This window comes from Castor canadensis, chromosome 4, assembly GCF_047511655.1.
Source record: "Castor canadensis chromosome 4, mCasCan1.hap1v2, whole genome shotgun sequence".
NCBI lineage: Eukaryota > Metazoa > Chordata > Mammalia > Rodentia > Castoridae > Castor > Castor canadensis.
The window spans coordinates 81,764,592-81,780,754 of record NC_133389.1 but is presented as its reverse complement, the minus strand read 5'-3'; the positions used below and the strand labels follow the sequence as shown (position 1 = coordinate 81,780,754).

Below are 16,163 nucleotides of genomic sequence, written 5' to 3'. Positions count from 1 at the left end.
AGACTCCTGGCACATGGGGAGTATCTCTCAGCAAAGTGGGGATGCTGATGTCCTGTTGGGACACCTGGCCCAGGTGGAAGTCCATGCCCAAGCCCCCCTTAAAGTCCCTGACCCATGTTGCCTGCCACTGAACTCCACACTGGGGTTTCCTAGGCACTCTGTGTTCCCAAAGGCTGATCCCAGGTAGCCATCCTCTGAAGGGACCCTATTGTAGGCAGGCCCCACCCACCTACCTATCCAGTTTTCCCTCATCCCAGACATCAAGGGATACAGCCAACGTACTTTAATTAAACAAGACATCAGGAAGGGAGTTTACCTTTTAATGTGCTGAGGCTAAAACAAGATTCATCTTGGAAATTTTGCACCATCTGAAAGGCAAGAGACAGTTCCTCAATGATGAGTTAATAATATAAAAAGGCTCAATGCCACAGAGCCTAGCTACTCACAGCTGTAGAAATGACACTGGCTCAGCTACACTATGCAGGTACATGGTGACACTACAGATCTACTGAGAAACAGATGACAGAGTCAGTGTGTGCAACTCTAAGTAACAGAAAGGATGGAAAACAGCCTGGAAAGGACCGGGGTAGTATCATTTCACATAGCACAGGGGTGGTTGATTGTACTTATTTTGTCTTTTCTGAGTTACTAGGTTTTCCAACTCTGCAATGGACTCATTGTAGGAATGTGTATGCATGCAATGGGAACAAATAGGAAACCAAGGCCAGTCACACACCTCATCCACAATGGTAGAGCCACTGAAAAATTCCTACTGCCTAGTGGCTCGGTAGCCATGGTAATGTGGCCGCACGGTGAGTTACTTGTGTTTGTGGTGATGTTGTGTTAAACAACCTACCATGCCGTCAGCGCTGCACATCCAATTATACAAAGCACATGTATTAATACCGGTAAACGTGACTATGTGACTGTGGTCGTGGCTTCTGCTTTCCGTTACTATTTTTGAGGGTGCTCCTTCTAAGTGTTCTGTAAAGCAGCATCTCATGTCTACTGCATCTACTGCACTGCAGTAATGAGCGTGTGGGCACCACACAGGATGAGCCCATGACAACAAAATCACCTGAGGAGGCTTTTCAAGGCATCTCATTGTTAAAGTGGCACATGATTATAAATTGTTTTGAAAAACCAAAATGGTAATTACTAGAATTTGTGCCTCAGTGCCTATGAGGACAAAATATAAAAGAGGCACCACTCCCTGTCTTTGCAGATGTGGCAGGAACCTAACAATTATGCACAACCTCTTTAGAGTTGCAATTGTGACCAACTCCCCAGTAACCATGGATAAGTCTTTCTCTCTCTGCAGCTCAATCTATAAAATGGGGGTGCCTCAAGAACAAAAATTAATCTAGAAGGCCAGGTGCCAGTGGCTCACACCTGTAATCCTAGATACTCAGGAGGCAGAGAGCAAGAGGATCACAATTTGAGGCCAGCCCAGGCCAAAAAAAAAGTAGAGACTCTATCTCAAAAATACCCAACACAAAAAAGGTGGTCTAGTACCTACCTGCCTAGAAAGTGTTAGGTCCTGAGTTCAAACTCCAGTACAAGCAAAAAATATATAATATATATATAAATATGAATTTCATATATAATATATAAAACCAGGATGGGAGCCATGAAAACTGGCAGCGCCACTGCTGGCGGGGAGGGATGTAAATCTAGAAAACTAATGTGCAACCTGGTGGAGACGACTGTGTACATTTTCCAAGGCACGTATCCTAGATAAGAACCCCTCTGCCTGTGCATATACAAAGACATTTATAAGAACACAAAACTGGAACGAGCCCCAGCATCAACGCAGAATCACAAGTCACCTGTGAGCTAATCATTTATGCTGCGCAGTGGTGTAAAGCCCTCCTGCTGTACACGTCAGCAGGCCAAGTCTCCAAAGGGAGTCCCAGAAGTACGCACTCAGATTCCACTTCCGTGAAGTTTGTTAAGGAAGAACAAAATTCACCCCAGCAGGTGGGGAGCGGAATATGAAACGAGCCTAGAAGGAGCTTTTAACATAATATTCTAGTAGCCTGAGTGTAGGGCCAGGGGAGCTTATCAAACTGTACAAGTTCGTTTTATAAACTCTTTGCATATATATGCTGTATTTCACAATATACACTTAAAGAATATTAAAAATATATATACACAAACATGCACAACACCCACCAGGATAGCAAAGCCTCTTTCAAATTTGAATATTATAGCCAGGTGTGGTGGTGTGCGCCTATAATCCTAGCTCAGAGGATGTGTAGATGGGAGGATCATGGTCCAATGCAGCAAAATGCCAGGCCCTACAGAAAAAGAACTAAGCGAAAAGGGTTGGGGGTGTGGCGCAAGTAGTAGAGCGCCTGCCTGGCAAGCATGAAGCCCTGAGTTCAAACCCTAGTACTATCCAAAAAAATTTTTTTAAAAATTTAAAATTCAACCCATGGACTGGAGATGTGGCTCAGTACTGGAGTGCTTGCCTGACACATGTGAAGCCCTGGGTTCGAGTCCCAGTACCACACATACCAAAAAAAGTAATACATTTTATCACCTGCTCTGGGTTATTACCTCAAATCTAGCGAATCCATCCACCTGCCCACCCCTAGCCATCCCTCGGGGTTTAATGGTGTCTGAAGTATATTTACTCCACACTACCGGCCGCTCCATTTGGGGCTCTTGGCAGCCCAGCCACTTGGACAGGCAAAACCCTCAACAAGGCCAGCGTGGGCTTAATCAGTAACTCCCGGATTAATTAAATGTCCTTGCACCCCAAGGGCCAGCGCCATGCCTGGCCAGGCTGCCTCCAGCGCTCTGGGCAATTAAGAAGCAAAGGTTTCCAATTGATTTGGGGTTAAGAGGCAAAGAGACTTTGGGGAATGAGAACCACCTGCTTAGCCAAGGTGGCACTGGAGTTCTGTGCTCTGCTTCACTTGCTTAACTGCCTGCTATTGAGGGCACAGGTCAAGCGGGGGAAGGAACTTCCTCAGAGACCCATGAAACTGCAAGGGCTCCCCAGTCCTGCCTCTTGTCTTCCCCAAAACAAATTCACTGTGAAGTACAGAGGCGTGCCTTCTACGCCACCACAACTGCCCACCGCTAGGCACCCCCCACCTTCCGGCTACTCTCAAGCAAGCGCCCGGCCAGGAACTGTGGGCCTGGCTTCCCCATCGGTAAGATGACATTAGATTTCAGAGTGATGATATGGAAAAATCTGAACTGGTGATGACACATGCAGATACCTACAAACACAACACACACACACACACACACACACACAGATTTGGCAGAAACACACTGAAGCTAGTGTCAACCCCTCTTAAGGAAACAGGGGAAAGGAAGAGCCTTTTGCTGTTGCCTTCTGCTGTCACATAGCGTTTGACATTTAGACTAGTTATGAATGACTTCTTAATTAAAAAGAAGGGCACTATTTTCTCATTTATCCTTAAAATGAGAACCCATCACCCCCACTCTGCTCATGCAGAAACTGAGGTTACACACATTTCCCCAAGGTCACTCAGTGACCTTCCTTGGGAACCTTAAGTTCTCTACTTTTTCTAGCCACCATTCTAGTACATTCTATAGCCCTCTACTCAGGGGATTTCAGAGTTCCTGGAATCGGTTTGGGGGCTGAGCCAGGGGCTCAAGATCCTACTGCTTTTTCCAATAAGTAGCTCTTGTTTCAAGAGAGGTTAGATATCCTGCTGGCTCAGAGCTAGGGCTCTGCAGCTGGACCACCTGAGTTCCCACCATTAACTCTACCCCTTACCAACTATGCCACCTGGGGGAATTAAGTTTCTCTGTGCCTCAGTTTTCTATCTGTGAAATAGGGTAATAGCATCCACCTCATAGAGAGGCAGTCTATGTCTTACTACCTAAGACAGTAATCAGAACATAGTAAGCACTTGCTATAGTTTGGATCTCAAATATTCCCCAAAGGCCCACTGAAGGCTTGGTCACCAGCCTATACTGATATTGGGAAGAGGTAGAACCTTTAAGAGGAGGGACCTAGCCAGGTGCTAGTGGCTCACACCTGTAATCCTAGCTATTCTCAGGAAGCAGAGAACAACAGGAGGACTGAGGTTTGAAGCCAGCCACAGGCAAATAGCTCATGAGACCCTATCTCAAAAATACCCAACAAAAAAATGGACTGGCAGAGTGGCTCAAGTGGTAGAGTGTCTGCCTAGCAAGCATAAAGCCCAGAGTTCAAACACTAGTGCCACAAAAAAAAAAAAAGTGGGACCTAGGGGAGAGTGTTAAGTCAATGAGGTACGCTCTTGAAGGGGAGACACCCCAGCCCCTCCTCTCTCCCTCTCTCCCTCTCTCTCTCTGCTCACCATGAGGTGAGCAGCTTCCTCAGACATATACTCCCACCGGGATGCACTGTCTCACCACAGGCCCAAAAGCAAAATAGTCCAGCCAATCAAGTGCTAAAGCCTCTGACACTGTGAGTCAAAATAAGCCTTTTCTCTTCATAAACTAATTATCCCAGATTCCATTACAGTAACAGCGACTAAAGCCAGCACTTTATGCATGCTGTCACTTGTTGCTATCGTTAGCTGGAACAAAGGTCCAACATGGAGCAGTTTAAAAGCATCTGCTTATTTCATGTGCACAGAATGCCTGAACTGTCAGCGGCCGGCTCAACCTCCCCTCCTCAGCCACCAATGGGAGCAGTTCCAGCAGGGTCCTGCTCGCTTCTGAGCCCTCTGCTAAGGATTCCTTCCACCCCTCCCAGGCCTGTGCTGCCTGGACAGACCCAGGGAGGCTGTGGCACCTTCACCAATTAGCAGAGGCCCTGCTCGCTTTCATCCCCCTGGCCCAAGCCCAGTACCTTACTTCTCCTGGGGCTTGCTCTGGGGACTGCCACCTACTTTGGGGAGCACCATTCTCCTGACATCCACAGCCCTGACTGTGAGCACCCTGCAGGCAAGGGTGCAATGTGTTTTCCTGATCCTGCAGGGCAGCCAGCCAGGGGCAGAGCAAGGAGCAGCTACTTAGCAGCTATTCAGACCCACACCCGGCCTCAGGACTCCGCCTCCCAGTACTGCAGGCAGAGCAGCCCCAACACAGTGAGCTCTTTCTACAGCTTGCATCTTCAATGTCCCCTAAAGACCCACGTGTTAAAGGTTTGGTCACCAGTCTGTGGTGGAACCTTTATGAGGTGGGCCTAATGGGAGGAAGTTAGGTCACTGAGGGTGTAACCTTGAAGGGGATATTGGGAACCCAAGCCCCACAAAGGATGCTTTTGGTGTGTGGGTGGTGGGGCTCCGCCCAGAAGACTGAAGCTGACTGAAGCCTGGGCTGGGTCAGGCATGGCTCTCACCTCATTGCTCACCACCACGTGGATGCCTGTAGGGCCCTGCCAGTAGACCCGGTGGATGTGCTGGGGAGGGATGCTGTACAGGTTGGCAATCTTCTCAATTAGCTCCAAGGTGGTCAGCTCTTCCAAGAAGATGGCTTGGTATACTGGAGGAGGGTCATTAAGTGGTCATTAAATTAGCATGAGCCTGCCTATGTCCCCTCCCCAGCCTGAGAACCCAGTAACTTGTTTGTAAGATGCTTATCCCCAAAGCAATGGGAACCTTCCCGGAAACTACATGCATAGACAGGTGAACAGATGTGCCCATGGCTCCTTGTTCCTGTTTCCAGCTCTCTTGGGCACTTATGTGAAATGCAGACTCCTGGCCCAGCTTTAGGCCTGAGGACTCCCAGTTAGGGGCAGAGGCTAGAGGAGCATTCTGACTGGTGGCCTTGCTTGGGAAGAAGGAGGAAGGTCTATGTCACCTTTCTCATTGTTTAAAGGGGTTACTGGACGGCTTGAGGCAGCAGAGGGATATTTACGTCAATTGTTACTTGACAACAGGGCAGGCCAAGCTGACATAAGCCAGTCAGCTAGAGCACTGCAACCCCAAAGGGAAAAGGGGAGGCCTAGGAGGGACTCATGCGTCAGCAAGTGGCAAGATAATGGTGAGATGAAAATACTTCTTTGAAAAAAACCTAAACTCACTGGGTTGGAGCAAATTCCAGGGAGGATTACTCAAGAAAAAAAAAACATCTTTTTTTTTTTTTTTTCTGGTGCTGGGGTTTGTACTGGAGGCCCTGTGCTTGCTAGGCAGGCACCCTACCACATGAGCTACACACACCCCCAGCCCTTTTGGCTTGAGTTATTTCTTTTGGATAGAGTCTGGTGCTTTCTGCCCTTGGACCTCAACCCTTCTGCCTCTGCCTCCAAAGTAACTGAGATTATAGGCATATGCCATGCCTGGTGGGATTACTCAATTTTATGGGGCCTCAAGTTTCTCAAAAGTAAACCAAGAGGGATTAAATTTAAGGTTCCTAAACTTCTTCCTTGGCTCAGAAACCAGATCAGAAACCCAATATTTTAAAATTGCACTTGGGTAGCTGCAGTCAAAGGGGAGGCAGGGGCTCTGGGTTCCTGCCACATAGCAGATCCACTCTCCCAGGATTTCCAGCAGCTCACCACTGTTAGATCCCGTGCAGCGAGAGCAGTGCTCACATCATTTCCTTCTAGTTCCACACCAGGCATGAACTCAGGCCTGGTTTCTAAGGTGTCATTTTGATTGCTTTCTCTTTCCCTCTTCTTCTTCTTCTTCTTTTTTTTATTTTGGGGGGCAGTACTGGGGTTTGAACTCGGGACCTCACACTTGCCAGGCAAGAGCTCCACCACTTGAGCCACCCCACCAGCCCTTCTAAGGTGTCATTTTGGAACAGAATTCTAACAATTCTTTTTTTAATTTTTCAGAGCCACTTCTATTTTTTCTGCTTTTATTCCCCAAACAAACCAGGCCACTGGCAAGAAAGTACTAGAAGGATTCTAGGCTGAGTTGGTGTGTTGTAACCATCCTTTAGTCACTGGCCTTTGCTACCCAGCTTAGTGTGCTCAGAACAAGGACAGTGAACAGAGGCCTGGGACTCCTCAGAGCATCCTCTCTCAGAAGCCCGGTGTGTGCCAGTCTGGGGAGATAAGAGGCTATCGTATGGGCAACAATGCCTCCTCAAGCCAGGGCATGGCCCGGAGTGACAAGGCTGCAGGTTAGATGAACCCCTGGTTACTTTTGTGTGTGTTGAGAGACCTTGCCTGTCCTCCACAGCAGAACAGCTGAAAAGAGGGGATGTGTCTGGACATTCCCAAGAAGCACGCTGGGGAAGGAAGGCACCCAAAGCTTGGGCAAGGGCACTGACTCTGCTCCCACAAGTACTCACCACACAAGCTGCTGTCCCCACTGCCATCCCGCTTCTGCTGCAGGGGCACTCGGTTCTGCTCCAGCTCCTGACAGACATAGATGGTCATCTTCGGCCTCACATTCCTGGCACGAGAGGAAATAACTAGCAGGTGAGATGCACCAAGTTTCGCTGTTCTAGAATGTTCCACAATGTTCCAGAAGAGAGAGCAAAAGCTACAGTGGGAAGGACTCAGGGAGGAAGAGGATGGTGGTGGCTATGCAGACTGCCTTTCATGGATGGGTGGGAGGGGACAAAATCTAGTCCAGGTGGACTGTACTGGCATGACACAAGCAAGGAACAGTGATGGACAGCCCTTCCAGGTCCTGTGAGAGTCTTTGAGGGAGCGAGGACCATCCTGTGTCACAGCTGAGAAAACTGAGGTTCGGGAAGATAAAAGGGTTTTCATTGTCACACAGCTCCTAAGAGGCAGATCTGGAATTCAAACCCAGATGTGTTGTCACACCAAAACTGCTATCTGTGTGGCTACTGAATTCTAACTTCAAGGCTGGGTGGCAGCTCATTGCCAGAGCACATGCTTGGCATGCCAGAGGCATCTATAGTGCCAGAAAAGAAATAAAAGTTCACTCAAGTTAAATAAAATTTTTAAAATTCAGTTTAACTGTCACATTAGCTCAAGTGCTCCAGCTCTCCCCACTCCCCGCCGGTTGGTGGCTCCTGGACTGGTCAGCACAGAATATTTCCACTATGACAGCAAGTTCCATGGGATAGCACTGTCCTGAAAACTTCACAGAGCCACATGTCCTACCCCAGGCCACAGCTCCCCTCAAGGAGGAGACAGCACTGATCCAGGACTTTGCAAGTGTCCCAGAGCCTGGGCAAGTGGCTAAGGGGCTGGATCCAGAGGTTCTGGTCAAACGCAAAAGAGAGACCACTGCAGCTGGCTGGTGAGTGAACTCCAACACAATACCTTATTCCCCCAGCACCTCCTCCTGTATTTGTCTCCACACTGCAGGAAGGACTCCATCACCCAGTCCCCACCAGGCAGCCCACCCACACACACCCACAGTCCAAGATGATGAGACCAGATTCCTGCCACACACAGCTGTGTCACAGCCTCCAGCCAGCTTCCCTGAGAAACCGACACGCACCTGCCTTTGATGGCGTTGAAGAGTCGGATCCCATCTGCGGGGCCGCAGACCTGGACCAAATCATCTCTGGACATCTTCAGCAAGTCCGCGCCTAGGCAGGAAGAAGAGCCCCGGTTACATGTGACACACAGAGAGAGCTCCATCCCTGAGCACTGTGCGGTGGAAGACGAGGGAGGGCAGGTCTCTGCCCCGGTGTGCACCGGACACTCCATGGAGAGAACCAGCAAAGAGCTAAACAAGCCCAGGAGGTCACAGCCCACGAGATGTCAGAAACCAAACGCTGGCACTCACAAAAGTACACAGAATGGAGGCAGTAGGTCCTCCCCACCGACTGCCTGTACCCTCCTCCCTCTGTACTTTTCACTGGCATTAATCTAGGTACACAGATTTTATCAGCATGTTGGCAGTGTGTGTGTGTGTCACTGTGCAGAAGTACACAGCTCACTGGAGGCTGACCATCCAAACACACCTGGGAACCCAGCACAGACCAAGGAACAGAGGTTACCAGCCTCCCAGTACCCCATGTGGCAGCCACTCCCTTCACTCCTAGAGAGCCACTGTCCTGACTCCAAAAGGTGATTTGCTTGTTCTTTAACATTTATGGAAATGGACCTGGAGTGGGGGTGGGGAGCTGTACTTTTCTAGGGCTGGCTTTCCTCCCTCCAAGTCCCAAGTCAGGGCTCATTTGAGTCTAACATTGTTAGACCACCTCCATATTTAAAGGAATAGGAGAAAAAGAATTTAAGAAAGGCAGCACAGCACAAAGGCTGGATCTTCCTCAAAGACCAAGGTATCACCCTACGTCCCAGTGCCCAGGAAGATTCTCCAGGGGACAAGTACACCTGAGGCCCCAATTCCCCTCCCTTTTCTCCTGCCAAAGTCAGATACTGTCTCAGGCACAATTCTGCAGGCACAATGGCTCTCTTGCTATTGGAAGTAAAACCCAAAGTCCTTCCACTGTGCTCCGAGGGCCCCTGGCTGGCTCTTTGACCTCATAGCCTCTGCTCCAATAACCACAGGCCTCTGCTCTGTGACCACACCGGACAGGCATCCACTTTGCAGCCTCTGCACTTTCTCTCTGCTGGGAACACTTCCCCAATGCCCACTTGTTCCCTCTCTCCCCTTCCATCTAGCCTTTGCTCAAGGAGGTCCAGCCCAGGTCAGGGTCCTTCCTGACCACCCCCACCTGCATGACTTGGTGACTCATGCGTCTGCACTGACTCAGAGCTGCAAGCCTCCCCATACCGCTGCCCCCAACACCAAGAAAGCTCCTAGAGACACTGAGTTGGAAGATGAGCTGATGCTTTTTTCTTCACTGCCACAGATGGCTTTGGAAACCCCTCCTTGAGTCTGGACCACCTTTACTCCAAGTCACTTGGACTGACCTCCCTTGTGGCAAGACTCACTGCTCATTTTACTTTTGCACACCTGACAGCATCTGGCTCAGGACTTGGGAACCCTCAGTACCAGCTTTCCTGCCTTACCTATGGCTTCACCTCCAAACACCAGGCCATGGCTCTGGAGACAGGAAGACAAGCTTGTATGGCAAGGAACATGTAGTGAAGAGGTGCTGAGGACACACACTGCCCTGATTGGCTAAGAGGCCCCTTCCTGGGCAGCCAGAGCCCACCTATTCCTGCAGGTGAGGGAATCTGAACAAAGTCACCCAAATAGCCACCCAATGTCACTCTTAACTGGGAACATCTAGGGGCAGCACATCGCATCTGCGTTATTTCATGTCTGTAGCCAGGGTCAGCACTGCGGGTGTCCTCATCCCCAACACAGCCCCAGCAGGCCAAGGGCAAATCCTGGACAGCCTTGCAAAGTGCTTCCCGTGAGATTCAATTCTGAGACACTCACCTGAGAAGCTGGCGAAGAGCCGGCAGAACTGTGAGAACCTGTTACGGTGCAGCCACTGCTGTGCATCCTGAATGGAGGCTGATGGGAGCAGGTGCTGCAGGAGAAAGGAGCCCTTGAGAGGCCACTCAGAGCCCAGGGGGACCGCCAACCCGAGAGCCTGGCGCACACTTACGTCACTACCCATAGGCAGAGCCTCCACCGGATGATGGGTTGGTGAGCTGTTGCTGAAATAGAAAAGGGACGGCGATGAGGAAAGAGAGTTTTGAGGACATGGCAAAGGTCCTGTCACCTAAGTCGGGTGCTATGTCCAGTCAGATGTGAGCTTTGTTTTAAATCAATCCTCAAGAACTGTCTGAGTCAGGCAAAGGTGAACAAGAGCTAATGTATAGTCCCTCAAAATATCTAGTGAATGCATGGCTGGGGACAGAGGTTCTACAAGTCCCAGCCAATGACCCCTCAACCTCAGTACTCAGCAGCAACAACCTGGGCACCCTGGTGGTTGACCCCTGTTATAGTGGTGATCAGATCCTCTCCCACTAGAGTTCCTATCTAAGCCCCAGTCCAAAGGAAGAGGTGGCTGACTATGTGCCCCAGGTCCTGCTTCTCACCATAACTCAGAGCCTGAAAAGCTGCAGCCAAACCAACAGTGCCAGTGAATCCTTGCTGTCCAGCCACAGGTATGCATCCATCATGGGAAAAATAGCACCAGGGATTTCCCAATAGAGAGACACATGACCTTCCTTAAGTGCCAACTCAGGAGGCACTTAAGGCTCCAAAATAGCCTTCCTAGGTGGAGGGTGATGATGGTTGTACCATAATGGGAATGTACTTAATGCTACTAAGCTGTACACTTAAACGTTCTATAGCATTTACATCATTGAGATTCCTTTATTGAGATCTCACCTGTCAGAATGGCCATCGTCAAGAAAACCAACGACAAATGCTGGCAATGATGTGGGGAGAAAGGACACTTATGTACTGTTGGTGGGAATATAAACTAGTCCAAACACTACGAAAGTCAGTATGGAAGCTCCTTAAAAAATAAAGCTAGAACTGCTATACGATCCTGCGATACCCCTGAGCACCCATCCGAGGGAATGTAAATTAATGTTTAAGAAAGACACCTGCACACTCATGTTTATAACAACACCATTCACAATAGCCAGAATGTGGAATCAGCCTAGGTGCCCATCCACCAATGAATGGATAAAAAAAAATATAATACACACACACAATGGGGCATTGTTGAGTCATAAAGAGAAAATTATGTCATTTGCAGCAAAGTGGATAGAGTCAGAGATCATGTTAAGTGAAACAAGCCAGACTGAGAAAGACAAACATCATGCATTCTCTTTCATATGTGGAATCTAGTTCTTAACCCTGAGTGACAGGAATGTAAAACAGGTTCTGTTTGGAGGTAGGTTCCAGCTAAAGGAGGAAGGGCAAAAGGAGAGGGCATGGGGAGGTAAACATAGTCAAAGTACTTTATATACATGTATGAAAATAGAACAGTGAGACCTGGTGAAATAGTTTTAAGAAGAGGGGAGAAGGGAGAGGGATAGATGGGGTGAATTTGATTGAGGTACATTGTATATATACATGGAAATATTACAATATAACCCCTTTATACACCTAATATATGCTAATAAAAAACGAGGGGAAAAAAGACCTTTCCCGGGACGATCCTTATGCTGGTGGGCAGTAATCAGAGCTGTCTTTCAAATGACTATGCTGTGCTTGGCATCACATGTTCTTCCTGATCCCATGGAATTCTGACTCCCCTTTGTAGTGGAAAAGTCAAAGCTCAGGGAGGTTAAGGAAATCACCCCCCCAAAAAAGTGAACATTTAAGAGTAGGTCTGAGCCAGGCACTGGGTAATCCTAGCACTCAGGAGTCTGAGTTACACAGCTGAGACCCTGTCGTAAAAGCAAAACAAATGGAGTAGGTCTGCTTGATCTAAATATGAACCCCCTTTTCTAAGTCTCTCCCAGTCTCCCAGGAGAAGGCTTCACCTTGGTAAAATCTAGTTTGTGGGCAACCTTGCTTTTTCATTGGAGCGTTCTGTCCGCTAAGCAGGGCCTCCAAGTTACAGGCAGCCAGAAGCCGTTTGGGTTCTGCGCTCACCTGTTAAAGGCACCTGGCTTTGAGCTCTCCCTGCCTCCACACCTCTCCCAGAGCACACCTGCCTATGCACAGTGATCCCACAGGCTCCAGGCTATAGAACCTGCCTGTAAGTCTTGCAATGTCTTGCCCGGAGTCTCCAGGGCTGTGCAGAGCCCTGTTTCTCTGCAGAGCCAGGTAGGTGGCCCTTGAGGCCAGTACTGGGGCTACAAAGTCTGAAATCCAGGGTAGGGAGGATCTGACCTGGACAGCCCCCACTCAGTAAGAGAGCCCAAGAGTTGGACAAAGAACCAGAAGGGTCTCCCAGCCATCTGGCCATCTAGCACATGTGAGAGCTCCCCAGGGCATCCAAGGCCAGCCCACCAGGCTATCCTGACCCACTTCAGGCCAGCCCTGATGTTACAAGGTAAGCTCTAGGCAGCTGTCCCACAAGACACCTTTTGCAGAATTGTGTAGGAATGAACCCAAAGAGCTGCACAGAAAGCAAATGTGGTCTGGGCATGGTGGTCTTTAACCACAGGGCTCACGAGGCTGAGGCAGGAGGATGGTGAGTTCAAGGCCAGCCTGGGCTATTCAGTGAAACCCTGTCTCAAAAAACCAAGAGCTGGGATGTAGCTCAGTGGTAGAGCACTTGCCCAGCACATGCAGGGTTCTGGGTTTGATCTCTAGTACCAGAGAGAGAAAGCTAAATATGGCTGTGCCTGCCACACCAGTTAGCTATGCTTAAACCAGATAGTGCCAGGCTCTGTATGAAAGTGAGGAAGACCAAGAAAGGGACCTCCACCCCTCTGTGTTCTGGGACCCCCAAAGGGAGGGTGGTCAGACATACCCTTCGCCAAGGCCGAAGCTGTTGGGAGAGCCATTGTAGCTTGGGGACGGGGCACTGTTCGCCTGGTAGGCCACGTCAGGCCATGGAGAGCACTGTGGGAGGACAGACAGGGCAGTGTAACTCAAAGAGAGCAGTCCTCAGGATGAGCTAGAGTCTACAGAGGCACCAGCCTACACTCCTCAGGCATTTCCAAACAAGCATCCATCAACAACGACGCATGAGACCCTGTCCTCTCAACACAGTCCACACTTACTGAGTGCCCAGATGAGCCACAGGCAGAAGGGTTAATAAGAGTCACACGGGGGAAAACCCAGTATGACCTAAGGAAGTCATCCCTGGAAGCAGGCAAACCGTGAAAGGCATCTTTCCTAGTGGTTGCTTCACAGTCATGTGATTTCTGAGCCCATAAGAAACAGTTCTCTCTGGTACAGACAAATATGCCTTTACAGGGAACGTAAGCAAATTCAAAGAAAGAAAAAGCACATGGTAAATTCAGTACTAAAGCCCATGCTATTTGAGGGAAAAAAAAAAAAAACCCAAAAAACTGCCTGGTGACAAAGGAATGATGGGTAGGAGAAGCACTTGCACAGTTGACCAGGAGCAATTTCTCACAGCACAACTATGTGTCATATCCACTTCAGCATCTGAGGGACACAGAACACATGTGATGAGAGTGTGGTCCTTGAGGAATTTCCGGTGCACAAGTCAAGAACGAACCACACAGAAGTCACCCAAAGAGCTGCAACCTTCAGGCCTCTCCTGCTGGGGGAAGTGAGTGGGCCAAGTGTAGTTTCTTCCTTCCATGCTGGAGAAGGCCAATCTGAAGCATTCCTAAAGCTTTGCTATCACCTACCAAACGCCAGGGTTGGCAAATATTTAACCGCTGTGAGCGTGGGCTGGAATTTGTTGATGCTAAATCCTCCGGCCCCAGGAACGCTGATGAGCTGATAGAAGGGAGACGGCACCTCCCAAGGTCACGACTGAGGCTTTACCCCTAGCCACACGGTACTGGGATCAGGGCTGGACGGCTGTAGTATGAACCTCACCAGCACCTCCTCTTGTCGGGGAAGCCAGGGGAACAGCAGAGAAGTGGAGGCTCATCCAGGAAGAGAAACACGTCACTAGGTAAGGAACACTCCTAGCAGTCTCACCAAGCATAGGCAGGGAGTTCTGACCCATTAAAAGCAGTCCTTGGGTCCTGCAGCTACTCTCTTGGCTGGGGACAGGGAAGGGCTCTGCCTGTACCATGCCTCCTGGCCACAGTTACCAACGTGTGTAAAACGCATTCATTTTTATGCTGTCTTATTGCAAGACTTCCAGTGCATGTGGCCTGGCCGCCCTCCTCTTGGACATTCTGTGCCCAAGCCACACCCTAAACCCAGCTCACCCCCCCACAGCCAGCATGGTCTTGTACCTGACTTCTGAGTAAGCCCAAAGCACAAACACACCACCCCTTAGGCAGCTCAATTGCAGAACACAGTGGAGAATCATTGTTTAAAGAAAACAGAACCCAGTAAAAATGGAGGCACCAGCTGTGACCTGTGACAGGGGAGGAGGAACCTGTGACAGTGAGCACCTCAGAAGAATCCCTGGATCTAAGGACACTGCAATAGGCTGCCTACAGGGTCAGCCTTCAGAGGAGATGTCTATCAATACCCACGAAACAGTCATGAGGCCCTGGGATTGATCTCTAGCACCTAAATTTAAAAAGCCAGTGCATGCTCACACACTGCCATCCAGGGACCCCACTCTGAGAATGGAGTCCTGCACACATTCTTGCCATGTGTGGCGCCACTTTCAGAAATGGCAGAGTCAAGAATCAGCCTCATGTCCACAACAGACCACCATACAAACACTAGAAAGCTCTTTATGAAAGGACAGAGATCAGACACGAAATAGTCAGTGCAGAACAGTAGGCCTATGCACAGTGTTGGTACACAAACGCAGGTGTGAGGCCAAGGTGTGTGTGTGTGTGTGTGCTGGCCTCCATCGGTACCAGGGAACCAGAGACACCTGAGATGAGAAGCTGAGAGGCTGGGGGGTGGGAGGAGTTGATGGGAGGGGGATATTTTTGGTTGAACGCACTTTAATTTTGAACCATGTGAATGAATAATTACCTATTCAGAATACCAAAGTACCCGAATTGCGAAAAGTGCAAACATATTCAAAGGCATCAGAGAGCTGAGTGACTTCTGAACCGCCTCCAGGTCCTACTGGATGAACACAAGCCCCAAACACGTGGAACAGGCCATGACTGAATGGACACAATCTGTGATGCTCTTGTCCACCCAGATGGATGACCCTGTGCACTGAGGGCCCCCTCTCGGCCCTGGGACGCCCGGCCCCAGCCTTGGGCTCACCTCCGTGAGAATAGTGGTTTCATAGGCTGGCTGGTATCTTTCTTTCTCTTGTGCGGTTCTTTTCTCCATCTTTTCCCTATCGGTTTTCTGCTTCCGGTCGGCTCCCTTTGGCTGCAAGTGCAAAGCACAGGGTCCACTTAGTTCAGAAAGGGACAGGGTGGCTGCTGAAGGAAGATCCCAGACCTACCAGTGCCCGCTTCGGGTCCCTCAAGTGCAGTTCTCTCACCTCCTGTGTGCCAACACAAGAACCTGTGCCTGACATGCTTTCTCACCAGAGTCTGGCACTTGTGGCTCATTGGAAAGTGCCTGGGAAAAATTGCTTCTGATGGCTACTGACTTATGGAAAGGAGCTGTGGAGACCCAGGACAAATCACAGTGCACTCCTGCTGCCCATGAAGAGCAAAGAGAAGTGAAGTAGCCTCTGTAGGTCAGGATCTGTTCCATCCTCCTGGGCTGAAAAATACCAGCCACATGCTACAGACCTCTTTCTGTTGTTGTTTTGGTTTGGTTGTTGGGGGCAGGGTCTAGCTATGTAGCTCAGGCTGGCCTGTAACTCAGCGTGTTGCCCAGGGGTGTGCCACCATACCCACCTGCTGAGCTCCCAGCTTACACTCCACACACAGGGCAGCAGGGTGATGTTCCCAT

At 49.6% G+C, this 16,163-nt stretch overlaps 1 protein-coding gene across 1 annotated transcript in view; it reads right to left on the bottom strand.

The window, feature by feature from the left end:
- The window catches only part of Tfcp2l1 (transcription factor CP2 like 1), a 59,198-nt gene that overhangs the window by 6,800 nt on the left and 36,235 nt on the right, over positions 1-16,163 (bottom strand). Inside the window, exons 7-14 of the mRNA XM_020175363.2 lie at positions 15,519-15,629; positions 13,159-13,250; positions 10,381-10,432; positions 10,209-10,302; positions 8,349-8,439; positions 7,219-7,322; positions 5,318-5,460; positions 317-368 (exon numbers count right to left, since the gene is read on the bottom strand). Of these exons, the coding sequence (XP_020030952.1) occupies positions 317-368; positions 5,318-5,460; positions 7,219-7,322; positions 8,349-8,439; positions 10,209-10,302; positions 10,381-10,432; positions 13,159-13,250; positions 15,519-15,629 (739 nt within the window). The remainder of the gene's footprint in view (positions 1-316; positions 369-5,317; positions 5,461-7,218; positions 7,323-8,348; positions 8,440-10,208; positions 10,303-10,380; positions 10,433-13,158; positions 13,251-15,518; positions 15,630-16,163) is intronic.